At 40.0% G+C, this 13,180-nt stretch overlaps 1 protein-coding gene across 1 annotated transcript in view; it reads right to left on the reverse strand.

Moving 5' to 3' along the window:
• The window catches only part of LOC140895608 (sodium channel protein type 2 subunit alpha-like), a 204,534-nt gene that overhangs the window by 123,854 nt on the left and 67,500 nt on the right, over positions 1 to 13,180 (reverse strand). Inside the window, exons 2-4 of the mRNA XM_073305731.1 lie at positions 10,587 to 10,911; positions 1,709 to 1,827; positions 1,235 to 1,324 (exon numbers count right to left, since the gene is read on the reverse strand). Of these exons, the coding sequence (XP_073161832.1) occupies positions 1,235 to 1,324; positions 1,709 to 1,827; positions 10,587 to 10,859 (482 nt within the window). The 5' untranslated portion in view covers positions 10,860 to 10,911. The remainder of the gene's footprint in view (positions 1 to 1,234; positions 1,325 to 1,708; positions 1,828 to 10,586; positions 10,912 to 13,180) is intronic.

The raw sequence follows: 13,180 nt of genomic DNA on the forward strand, positions 1-13,180 counted from the left end.
TCCTCAGATTGTTTATGTTAATGATGAACACACACTCAAGAAAAGCCTGGAAAATATGGTCATCACCATAATTTCTGGAAGCTTCCCTCAACCTAACAGCTTCATCTCTGTCTTACATGGAGTAAGCTTCAGTTAGCTAGCTCTCATCCAAGGGTCAATCTCACACATACACTGGATAAGATATTTGACAACACTAATTGGTTGGATTAGATAGAGATCTAGAAATTGATCCAAAGCCTGCTGAAGTCAATAAGATCATGAGTAAATGCCCAACTCCAACCTCTAGAAATGATCAGGCAAGGAAGGAATGGAGCCACCCAAAAACAGACCCATCCACTCCCATTACAGTCTGAAAGCAAGGCAATAACACCTCATAATCAAAGACATCAAAAGCAATTGACAGATCTAACAAAGTCATATGAACACTTGGGACCAGATTCTTGTCTAGGATCCATTCAGGGTTGGAGTGGAAGAGTGAAGGAGAAAATTATAGCCCCTTTATGCTTTGGGCTGATCTGCACTGACACTAGAGACTGTGTTCTAGGTGAGAATTGATGAAGTGCACCACACTTGGACTTGTTCCTATACTGTGGACTACAGTGGGGCTAGCAGAGGTTTTTAGAAAATGGTCCTGGGAGGAGTTGCCCTTTCATGAAAGTGTCTTGGAGGAATATTTTATTTTCCCTTTGTGGAAGACTTCTAAGGGGTCAGGAATTAGATACATTGGCAAGACCCATCAGGGAAAAATTGTAAGGCATGTATTTGCCCTTTGCTTGAATTCAAGTCAGTGACCCATTTTTAATTTTTATATTTAAAGAAAAGTAGGTGGTTCATGATGGCCAAGAAAAGCATCTTAGGGAGACTAATTGTATTATTTTTCTTCTGAATAGCTATCTTCCTTCTAAGTAAAAGAGGAACATATCTCAGTAGATAAGTGGTTTATACCAACAGTGAAGAGAACTTTGTATTGCTAAAATTATGGCAATGTCACAGCCTTACTTCCACCAGAGTCTGCCATGCATAACATGTGGTGATTCGAGCTAAAGAGAGCTGGGTGGCAAAGCAAAGGTCTAACTTTAGAAATAATAAATAAATAAATAAATAAATAAATAAATAAAAGGTTCAGCTCTTGATATGTTATGTTACATTTTCAAATATTGCACAAACATTAATTAGTTAATTCTCAACATCTCTGTGAAGCAAATATATACTTTATAACATCATTTTTACTTACTCTACATTCTTTGCCCAATCTGGAGGTTTACTCAATGTCATAAATACACAGTTAGTCAGAATAGTGCACATAATAAGTATGCTGAATAATGTAGATTTTTGTTAAGGAACATATGATGACAACTTAAATGCAAGAAACTATATCACATGAAATGTAAGCAGTTTCCCAGGATATGGACTGTTAATAAATGTATATGATACAAATTAAGGAATTTCATAAAAGTAACTGTCAATTAAAGTTATAAGAAAAATATTAAAACAGTGGCTGTTTATGCTAATTCTGTATTCTAGGAGTATACATTATCTTTTTCTTCCACTGAATTTAATTGGTGGTTCAACCAATGTGATTAATTTAATTCAGATTTACTCTAAGAGGAGAAATTAAGAACAAAAACATATTTCAATTTTAAAACAACCCAATGTTACTAAATATTAAAAACATACCCATTCTAAACAAACTACATGAAAAGGATATGAATGAACCAAAATCTTGATAGCTGCTTTTCTAAGAGGATGGAAAGGAGATAAAATGTACAAGGCAGGTGTGGCACTGAATCGGAAGATTGCCTTCCCTCTATTCAATACTATAAAAGTCTGGAAAAAGGAAAATATACATTTAGAAAGTCTGAACAAACGTTTTCAATCACAATTAAGTAATTTTCACTGTTAGATATGTTTATGTTGCCTGATATACAGCATTGCTATAAACACCCAGTTTGAGTCTGCTGCTGTTATTCATGTTAGTGGTCCCATTTATTTTTCATGGTTTAATGGAACTACTTGCACAAACAAGCATCAGGTCAAAAATTTCAGCAGGAATAGTAATAATAATAATAATAATTAATAATAAAGATATTCACGGTCTCACTCACTCTTTTAAAAGAAATCTTTATTTCTACATTTACCTGATATGTGATAGAATAATACAAACTGGAGGCAAAGTATTAGACAGACAGACTCTCTCTCTCTGAGAAATATAATTTAAGAAGATTACACTGTAACCAAACAGTGGCATGACTTTAATCTCTCTTTAAAGGTGAAAAATGAACCCAATGATATTATTGACACGCATGGTCCAACTGAATGTCCAAAGAGGAACTTTAGCTCTCAAATAATACCTGTTTTGAGCACCTGAATGGCCATTTGTGCAAGTCAAGCACTTTCTGATATTAGGTTCATCTTACTTAATCATTGCAGCACTTTAGAATTGTGTAGCAGACACACCCTGGTGTTTTATGGATTTATTGTCTTCTCAGTGGCACAATGTAACTACCATTAGGACTGTTGAACTGGTAGACACTTGGGAGACAGAGTCAAACAGAGTCATAGAGAAACTGTGGGATATTTTATGACTATTTTCCTTGTTCATATTTCTAGAATTCTGCCTGCTACTATTGTCAGATTGAGAAACTGATTTTTTTCTGGCTCGTGTTATTTTCTTAAAAATTGGAGTTCTATTTTTTTTCCTTTGATCCTTTATGTTTACTTTGATCCAATAGGACTATTAAACTCCAGTACTAAATTGGGAGGAAGTCATTCTTTTTCTTTCACTATTTCATGTTGTTTATATCTTCTTACTTGTAGATTCCATCCTACACAGATGGTGTATGGATTTAATTATAGACTATAACCTGTTCCTAAATTATAAATTCCTTCCTTCTCTCAATTTCTTCCTGATTATGTATTTAAAGCATAATTTTATTATTTTGTGTTCATTTCTGCACAGCCACAATTTGCTTCTAATTTTGTTTTCTTTTTTCAAACTGATTTCAGCTTTGTTTCACAATCTTCTGCATCAACTTCCCATTTTGCATTCTCTCATGATTTCTTCCCCCATCTCATCATCAGTCTATGGCTTCCATAGTCACCTTAGTAGTCTTCTTCTATTGGTACTATTTTGAATATGGGAAAGTCAATTTTCCAGTTGGAAATGTATATTTTTTAAAAAAATCTTTGTTTCCTCTTCACAGGTCTGATCCTGTAAACACATACAAGGTCAGTGTCTTTACTCATGTGAGTAGTCCCATTGACATCAGTGGCATACTTACAGCCATAAAATTATTTATTTGTGTAAGTATTTGCAGGATTGGGCTGCACACCTATATCTCTTATTTCACCACTTAACCTCAAGTATTCAGAAAGGAAAACAACAGCTAATTAGCTGAAACAACCCTTTCACTGAAATTATTCAACATATATATAGAAACACGGAGAAGTTTGAAGAATCAATAATATATAAATTACATGTGTTCTGTTGCTGCCCTAAATCAAGTATAAATAGCACTCTCTCCCAGCTTTCTCAATGCCTAGTTGAAATGTGCACTTGGATATAGAGAAGCTGCCTAAATACAAACCCAAGCAAGACTAAGGTGATTCTAGTGGGAAGAATGAAGAACTTCCCTCCTCTAACATTCCTATTACTGAGGACATTTGACTTCAGATTGTTTCATCAGGTCATTTTCATCATTGGGGGTCAAATTTACTAGATGCCTAAATAGACTGTTAAAAACCATCCACTTCCATAAGAACTGGCCTATCAGACTCAGATCTAGCTACAATGGTGCATGCATTTGTAACCTCCATGTGTGATTATTGTAATTCTTATCTAAAACTGAAATAGCCCTGAAATAGCACTATCTGCTATAAAAAGCAGCACCCCATTGCTTAGTAATGCAGGTTGCATGAGCACATTACCCCAATACTCCATGCTCTATACTTGCTCTTTACTGAACACAATTCAAGGTGCTTTCCATAAGACTAGCCCTAGGTACCCAAGAGATCAATTATTCCTCTGCATCCATGATCTCCCATGACAACTACATTTCAGCTGAACAAAGAAACTGTTAACCAATAGGGGAAGGCTTGCAAGCACTGGAGGGACACCTTTTATAGCAGTGGACCTAGGCTATGGAACTCCTGCAAAGAAAAGAAAAAAAGAATAAAGGTGCTAACAGGCTTTAACAATTTTATTTGTTTATAAACTTATGCAGCCTTAACAGGATCCTGTCAAGTTCAAATTTAGCTTAATGTTTAGTAAAACAAGCATTTATAAAACCTAAGATCAACAGCAACATTTAGTAATAGGTCATGTTGACTGGTCTTTACATATTTACAACAGAAAATATTAACTTTTTAGTAGGGCTTAGTAGAAAAGAAGCAATTTTCTTCACTGGTGCCAGACTTTTATATTGATCCCAAACCAATTAGTTACAGTCATTAACCATTTACTTTCATATAAATTTATATTATTCATGCGGGAATGAGGCAGAGGGACCCTAGCTCTTCTTTACTTTTCACTTTCTATGTAGAACCAATTAAACTAAAGGGGTAGATGCTGTTGCTGTGACACAACTTCCCAATTGGCCACATGACATCATCATATGCTGAAAGAGAGTGTTCTCTTCCCTATCTGTTCTCCTTTCAGTAGGGGTATATCTCGCTGGTTAACAATATGTTCTCCCTGTGGTGGATGCACTCATCATGCTCCATACCCTACAGCCTGCAAGATCACATCCTAAGTATCTAAAACACTTCCAGATCCTCATCTAAGATACACTTCTTCTCCAGGATAGAATGCATAGAGTCTTGCATGGATATGCTCTCTGAGACTTGCATATTTCCTAATGACATGAGTCAGCTTTGAGAATGGCGAAGGGGTGGGATGAACCTCTTTCATTAGCATAGACAACTTGGTTTTCATAGGCCAGGTGAAGAGCCAATAGAATGGGGTTTCTCCAATACTTTCATGAGGTGTACTCTGAACATCCTCTAAACCATGACACAGTGCAACAGGGAAGGGTGTATCTTGACATTCCTCCAGTATGCCATCTACATGCTACTTCAGAGTCCCATGCAGTCTTTACACGATCCCACTTCTTTGAAAATAGTACACAGCAGATTTATAATGCACTGTACCAATACCTGTCAGAAAAACCTTCAAATTCTCTTGATAAAAAAGGTTTCCCCATTATCTGCCACAAGAGTCTATTGTAGGCCAAACATCATAAATAAAGTGGTTAGGAAAGAAATGAGCTTCCTTGAGGCATCTAGTGAAATAATGACTGCAAAGGGGTAACGTGAGTAATAGTCTATAATGGTCAACAGTGCCACACAGTCCAATTGAGCAGCCTATAATGTCCACTTCAATTCTCTCCCATGATTATCAGTTACTAAGGAGCCAGTAGTTCTATGCATTGTGCAAACTGAGCATGCCTTCACACAACAGTCTATACCTGAATGCAGCCCTGCCCACCAAGCATAACTATGCAGAAGTTCCTTCATCTTTGTAACTCCCAAGTGTCCTTCATGAGCCACATCTAGGCCTGTTTGTTGCAACGCTGCTGGGATGATCTCCCAGGCTCCTCTGCATGTCAAGTGGCATGTCTTTAATATAGGGTCAGAACAAATTTTATAGAATATAGACAAAGTTTTCTTTAGGACTGCATCCATCCAGTCCACTGGTACAGCATGCATCACCTTGCACAGTTTAGCATCTTGAACAGTTAGGTCAAGCAGTCTGCCTTAAGCCAACTGGCATATCTTTCAGTAAAAAGCATACGGTATATGCTGCTGTTTCTGCATATGAGGGTACCAAACCAGCAAAACTTCCAGGAGCATACCCATGACTTTTAATGTGTACCAAATCAAAGTCATACTGCTGCAACTGAATAAACCAGGGAAGCAGTCTTACATTCAGCAGGTCAATGGCTTTATCACAGAGGCCCAAAATAGGCACAGGATCAGTTTCTAAGGTGAAATGTCTTTCCACTAAGTTGACTTTGATGCATAAAATAGCAAAAACCATAGCCAAGAATTTTAGATCAATCTGGGAATACTTCGCTTCCATCGGGATGAGTGTATAGGATGCAAATATAAACCAGCCATGCCTCCTAGAGCACAACTGCACTTGACACCAATTACATGCATCAGTCTGAATTCATTACGGGCTTTCCATGAATCAAAATAAGCACAGGATTGGATCCCACAGAAGGCTTGATGCAGGGTTTCAAAACACTGCTTTGCTTCTTTAGTCCAAAAGAATTGTCCCCGGCCCTATTAAATTCCACAGCAGCTTGGCAAAGATACTAAAATGGAGGATGGTCTCCTATGTATTAAGCCAGGCCAAGGAACAAAAACTGCTATGATCAGTGGGTAATGGTAGCAAAACAACAACTTGTAGCCTTTCTGGTGTCAGTTTCATACCATTGGCTGACAGAGAATGCCTTAGAAAAGCTACAGGATCTTTTGCAAACTGCACTTGACCACATTCAACTTTTTGCCAGCGTACTGGAGTTGAGTTAGCACCTGATCCAGAATAGCATTATGCTCAGGAAGGGTCTTTGGAAAGACAGTGTCATCCAAATATCAATTTGCACCCTGGATATTATCAAGGAGCTAAGAGACCACTCTCTGAAATACCTCACGAGCAGAGATTAAGCTAAAAGGCAGTCATTGATACCAGTACCTCCCAAATGGCACGCTGAAAGTCAGTAACCACTGTGAACTTTCAGCCACAGGTATCTGCCAATAATCAGATCGGTAATCCAACACAACAAAAATCTGGCATGTCATCTCTTTGAAGGTTAGCATAAGAACATAAGAATGGCCATACTGGGTCAGACCAAAGGTCCATCCAGCCCAGTACCCTGTCTACTAACGGTGGCCAATGCCAGGTGCCCCAGAGGGCATGAACCTAACAGGTAATGATCAAGTGATCTCTCTCCTGCCATCCATCTCCACCCTCTGACAAACAGAGGCTAGGGACACCATTCCTTGCCCATCCTGGCTAATAGCCATTAATGGACTTAACCTCCATGAATGTATCCAGTTCTCTTTTAAACCCTGTTATAGTCCTAGCCTTCACAACCTCCTCAGGCAAGGATTTCCACAGGTTGACTGTGCGCTGACTGAAGAAGAACTTCCTTTTATTTGTTTTAAACCTGCTACCCATTAATTTCATTTGGCGGCCCCTCGTTCTTATATTATGGGAACAAGTAAATAACTTTTCCTTTTTCATTTTCACTAGCAATTGAAACTACTCATGTTTCACATACTTAGTAAGTGCCCTAAAATCTGTGTATTTCAAGTGTCACCATTTTTCTTGTATAAGATCATGTGAGTAAGCTCCAATCTGTGAACCCTTCTCCCAAATGATACCATTATCTTTCATGAGCTGCAATTCTGTTCAGATCTTGTCCACAAATGCAGGAGATATACGACATACAGGCAGTGCAAAGGGATTGGTGTTTGAATTCAACTGCAGAGAATACACATATCCCATGGACAAAACACTATTACCATTAAATAAACCACTGGGTCTCTGAACAATACACTGGATATCCTTTTCTATTCTAGCTGACATAACCACACGTTAGCTGTCCTGTGTTAATTTATGCATAACACCAAGCTGCAAGCACAGATCACAGGACAATAATGGAACATCTGTAGCCCCACCTTTAACAATATAAAACTTTGAAGTCAAGGCTATGCCTTTGTAGAGCACAGAGCATACAGCTTCATCCACTGTCTGCAAAACATACAAATTTCCAAGCTTTCATAATCATTGTAGTCAGGCTAATGTCCAGATTATGAACTAACCCAAAGGGGAGAACACTAATCACAACACCTTTGTCTACCATGAACTTCAGCAGTGTACCATTAATTTCTACAATACAGGATAACAGCTCTAGCACCTTGCCATATGAGAAGATCATAAAGAAAATATTAGGGTCCTGGGTAAAGGTGATCTAATGCAACTTCACATTCACAGTATGCAACTGAGGCCTTAGATCATTGTGAAACAGAGCACAATAGCACACTAATGTCAAGTGTCCTTCCTTCCCACAAGCCCAGCACATAGCAGTTCTACCTAGACGAGCAGGGAAATTGGCCAAGTGATCCACACTACTATAGTGGAAACAATGAGGAGCTGTTAACTTTTGTTGCCGAAGCTGTAGGGCAGAAGTACATGTGTCGTACGATTCTGGAAGATGGAAGTAGGGAGCGCGGCTGATGGTTTAAGCGTAGACAAAAAGGTAGCAGCAGTCTGAGACACAGAATCCCTTTCATCTTGAGCCCTCTCAAATGCCACACTCTTAGCAACCATGGGATCAAAAGTTAGAATTCCAGCATCTTTTTCAGCCAGTAACCATTCGCCCAACTGGTCATTTGCTACACCAATCACAAAATATCCCTGAGCATGATCATACCATCCCCAAATTCACAGTCCTGGGCCAACCACTGCAAACATGCAAACTCACATACAGTTTTGTTCGGCTGCTGTCGACCATGAAAAAACATTTTCCTCTTTAGCCGAACAGAATCTCCAGTCCCAAAATACTTGTTGAGACTCTGCACAGCCGCATCAAAGAAGGACTTGGGCTCTGAGAGTCCATCATAAATATCAATGTCAACACAGCCTAAACAGTGGAAAACTGCAGGATCTGCACATTATTTGGAATTTTCCATCACCAGTCAACAGCCAAACGATGCACAGGCAGCATAGGCTGAAGAAAGGAAGCATTAGTCACCATAATATTACATGCTGGTGCAACCCAGAACAGCAATCCCAAAACACAAGGAAATTGAAGGGAAACACGCAGGTAGGTGGTCAATCAAAACCTGTAATTACCATGAACTAGGTAAGTCAGCAACAGCCTGAACAAAATATAACTGTTCAAATGCCAGGTATGTAGCACCAGGCACTGAGTAGCTGCATATACTCAACACTATGTGTACACACACAAACTGGAACTGAGTCCAGGGAACAGGAACCAGAACATAAACAGGAACAGGGAGCAGGAAGCAATAAGCAGGAAGGCAAACCAGTCCCCCTCCCCTACTCAGATGGCAAGCACTCTGAGGAATATATGGTGTGGCAGAGCTCCGACCTTGTCCCCATGTGTCCCGCGCTTCCAAGCGGTTTATGCTAGTTTCAGAGACTCATTGCAACCCTCCACGTATCCCTTCTCTCTCTAGGGCCAGGGATACAGTCTACTGAGCCTTTTTCATCATAAGCCAGCAATGGAGGTTGGTGAGAGAATTCCCACAGTCTCTGTTGCTCCTACGGCCTCATGCCAAAACAGTTTAGCCTCCAGTCCTGACAGGGGCCTGTTTTCCCCTCCCATGAGGTGTTTCTGTAGTGGTGGGTTGGGGGGAACCCGGGACCACCCTCTGCTCTGGGTTCCGGCTCAGGGACCCTAATGGTAGCAGCTGTTGGCAGCCAACCTTTTACTGCCAGAGTCACTACATTTCCCTGGGCCACTTCCCCACAGCTCTCCTGCTTCTCCCTTCTTCACCCTTACCTTAGGACTCCCTTACCAATGACCTGAGGGTGTCTTCATTAACCAGCCCTTCAGCCACACTTCCTCTCCTCTGGCTCCTCTCTGCCTGACTGGAGTGAGCCCTTTTATATTATTAGAGGGGCCTTAATTAGAGTCAGGTGGTCACATTAGCTTATTGGCCTCACCTGACTCTTTGCAAGTTAATTGGAGTCAGGTGTTCTCATTAGCCTGGAACAGCCCCTACTCTGGTCAGTTAAGGAACAGAAAACTTAATCCAGTGGCCAGAAAATCTGCCTTCTGCTACTCTGCTGTAGGTCAACCTCCTCCTGGCCCTGGCTAAAGTGGCCATCTATAAAACCAGGGTGAGGAGGTTGGCCGATGCAGTCTCCTGTGACTGTGGGGCCTATTTCCGATCCTCTGTCCGTTCACGCCTCTGGGCAGAGTTCCTCTGGGCGGCGTCCACTGACTCCCTTGACGCCTTTGAGGAGCAGTGGGCACTGTCCGGGTCCTCTGCTCGGTGTCCCCATCCAGTTCCCTTCGTTTGACCCTTTGACCGCGAAAGTGAGCTGTAGCTCACAAAAGCTCATGCTCAAATAAATTGGTTAGTCTCTAAGGTGCCACAAGTACTCCTTTTCTTTTTGCGAATACAGACTAACACGGCTGTTACTCTGACTCCTGTCCCTGTTGTTCATTAGTTGTCCCCCGTAATTGTTTGGTTTTCCAGGTCCTGTGGACCCCCCCCTTAGGCTGGGGGGGATCCTTTAGCAGTGGGCAGGCTTTGCCCGCCCATTTCCTGGATCCCAATAGGGCTACTCTGCTGTACCCAACTGGCCTGTGTCTATCACAATGGTCATCACCGAAAAGCAGCGCATCCTACCAAAAATGGAACATTTACAAATAAATTCATACTGTGGCCACAAAAATCAATTTGTGTATGTGACATCACAGGATGTACATGACTTTCATTGAGGCTGCCAAGCTGGCCACTCCCATGCTACAGTAGGTTTCAAAGTCTAACAGTGCATTAAATTCAACAGATGCAGCATAAGAATAGGTTTAGTAAACAGCTACCTTTTTATTGACGTAATATGGGTCCAGGTCCTCCAAGGGTTCAGACACCATTCCCGGAGGTATGTCACCATAAATAAATGGGAGTGTCTTTCCTGCTTCCAAGTCACTATTTGGCTTTGGACCATTTTCTTCATTGACATCATCATCTTTATGGTCTTGTTTGATACGATTAGCCTTTTCTTCAGTGATACGTTGTTCAATAGCTGCAAGAGACTCTCTAGTGAAGTAGAAGAAGCTGTCAGGTCCCGGTGGTACCAGCAGTGCCTGTGCCATCTTTTCATTCTGCAAATTTTAATTAACGTTTAGCCTCTTGTATAAAAAAGTTCTAGAGGAACAGAAAAAAAAAGTTAGGAAAACAAGAATGCAATAGGAACAAAAATCAAAACACTCCCTGAAGTTTATTTAATGGCTTATCTGGTTTTACCTACCAGTAACTGAAAATGTAAACTATCTAAAACATTAAGGTTGAGATTTTTCAAAAAGATACCTGAGGAAACTGGGTACCTAAATGCATAAGATCACTGCATAAGAATCCACTTCTGCCACAATATCAATGGGATTTATCTCCTGAGTAGCAGGTCCTGCAGGATCAGATCTAAAGCAGAAATCAAACTCTTGAAAATAATAAAGTTTATGCCATTAATACATACTATTAGTTTCTGGTATGTATTTAAGTTACCTACTTAAAATATGAATGGACAGCTACAAATAATGACTAAAATCTTTACAATTACTGTTATTTGCCTCCTACCCTCTCCTAAAGCATTGTACTGTAAGGGACTTGAATTATTTCACAGCTACCTAATAAAAAGCTAACCACTTAAGCTTTTCCATTCCATTCAAATTGTATCTTTGGCATAGTGACACCGATTCTTTTTGGCAAAACTGGAGGGGAAGCAATAGGGACTTCACAGCTGAAGCCATTGAAGTTAACTAGAGACCATGACCAAATTTGCATGAAATTTATTACTTTTCCTGCCTGAGGAAAACCCAAGACAATACAATTTTAAAAAGTCAGGAAAACAAAATCAGACTATACATACAATCTTCATTGCTAGTTTCACAACTCCTTGATCTGTCTTTGCAGACAGACAGCCTTATACGTCACAGTAAACTGTGCTGTGCCCTCTGCATATACTTGGCCTGATTTTCATAGGTGTTAACTACCTGCAGTTCTCATTGGCTTCCACGGAACCCATCGGTACTGAATTCTTCTGATGATCAAGCCAACTTCATAAACAAAAGTATGATGAGATAATGAGAAAAGTTCATAACTTGACAATCAGCTTTACTTTTTGTAGTTCAGAATGTTGTAAGTAATAAAGGCTAATACCATTTGTTTCCTGAAGTGACCCAATAATTCCAGCAGCCCCGTTAAGAAAAAATAATTTATTACAGTTGCCATTGGTGAGACCCCAATCCCACAAAGGTTTGTGTCTGTATTTAACTGTACACACTGAGTTGTTCCATTGACATCAATGGTATTACTCAGAATGTATAAAGCTAAACACGTAGTTAAGTCCTTATGATATTAGGTCCAATGGTTGGAAAACACTTTCCAAAACAGCCCTGTTTTTATGCCCTGGGAGCTTTTCAGAATATTCACCGTTAGTTTTCTGTAAAGTTATTTTATTTGAGACACTGGATATCCACTATAACTTGATAGCAGATTACTTTCCACTCTGCTTTAAAAATATCGAATATATTTTGAACCAATACTAAAGGCTTGTCTACATGAACATTAAGTTCATGGCAAGCTGGGGTGCGAATCTACCCTGCACTAGCCTGCTTCGCTCTAACTGTCCATATAGACCTTGCTGATGCACATTAACAGTTCAGTTGATATAGTCCAATATTCTAGAGGATTAGAACAAAGACCATTAACAAATTGTTAATGTACATAAGCAGGGTCCACACGAACAGTTAAACTGTGGCAGACTAGTGTCTATTAGATTCATACCCCCCAGCTGCAAACTAATTGTGTAGTTAAGCCCTAATATTCAAGTATATTTAACTATTCATCATGAGATGTACTTCTTAATCTTTCATACTGCTTGATAAAATGAAAACAGTACTCTTTTTTGTTAATTATCACCATGATGAATGCTGCACAAGTCAGATGCAACAGTACAAATGCTGAACTTGTACAACTGCCAGAAAACAGGAACAGTGTCATGTATTTCAGTAACTAAGAACAGATAAAATGCACACGTTGCCTACACTACCGGGGTAAGTCGACCTAAATTACACTACTCCAGCTACATGAATAACGTTTAGGTTGACTTACTGCAGTGTCTACACCGCACTGCGTCAACGGGAGATGCTCTCCTGTTGACTTACTTTACTCCTCTTGTTCCTGTGGAGTACCGGAGTCGACTAGAGAGCACTTCGCAGTTAATTTAGAGGATCTTCACTAGACCCGCTAAATCGACCCCCGCTGCATTGATCGCAGCAGCGTCGATCCCCGGTAAATGTAGACATGGCCCTAGTCCACTCAAGTGGCACACACTGTTTTCTGCAAGCCTATTAACAGTAATATGCAGGTCTGGACTGTGCTTGCTAATGTAAATTTCCTATTGTCTCAGACACTACAG

The sequence above is a fragment of the Lepidochelys kempii genome, chromosome 11 (assembly GCF_965140265.1).
Source record: "Lepidochelys kempii isolate rLepKem1 chromosome 11, rLepKem1.hap2, whole genome shotgun sequence".
NCBI lineage: Eukaryota > Metazoa > Chordata > Testudines > Cheloniidae > Lepidochelys > Lepidochelys kempii.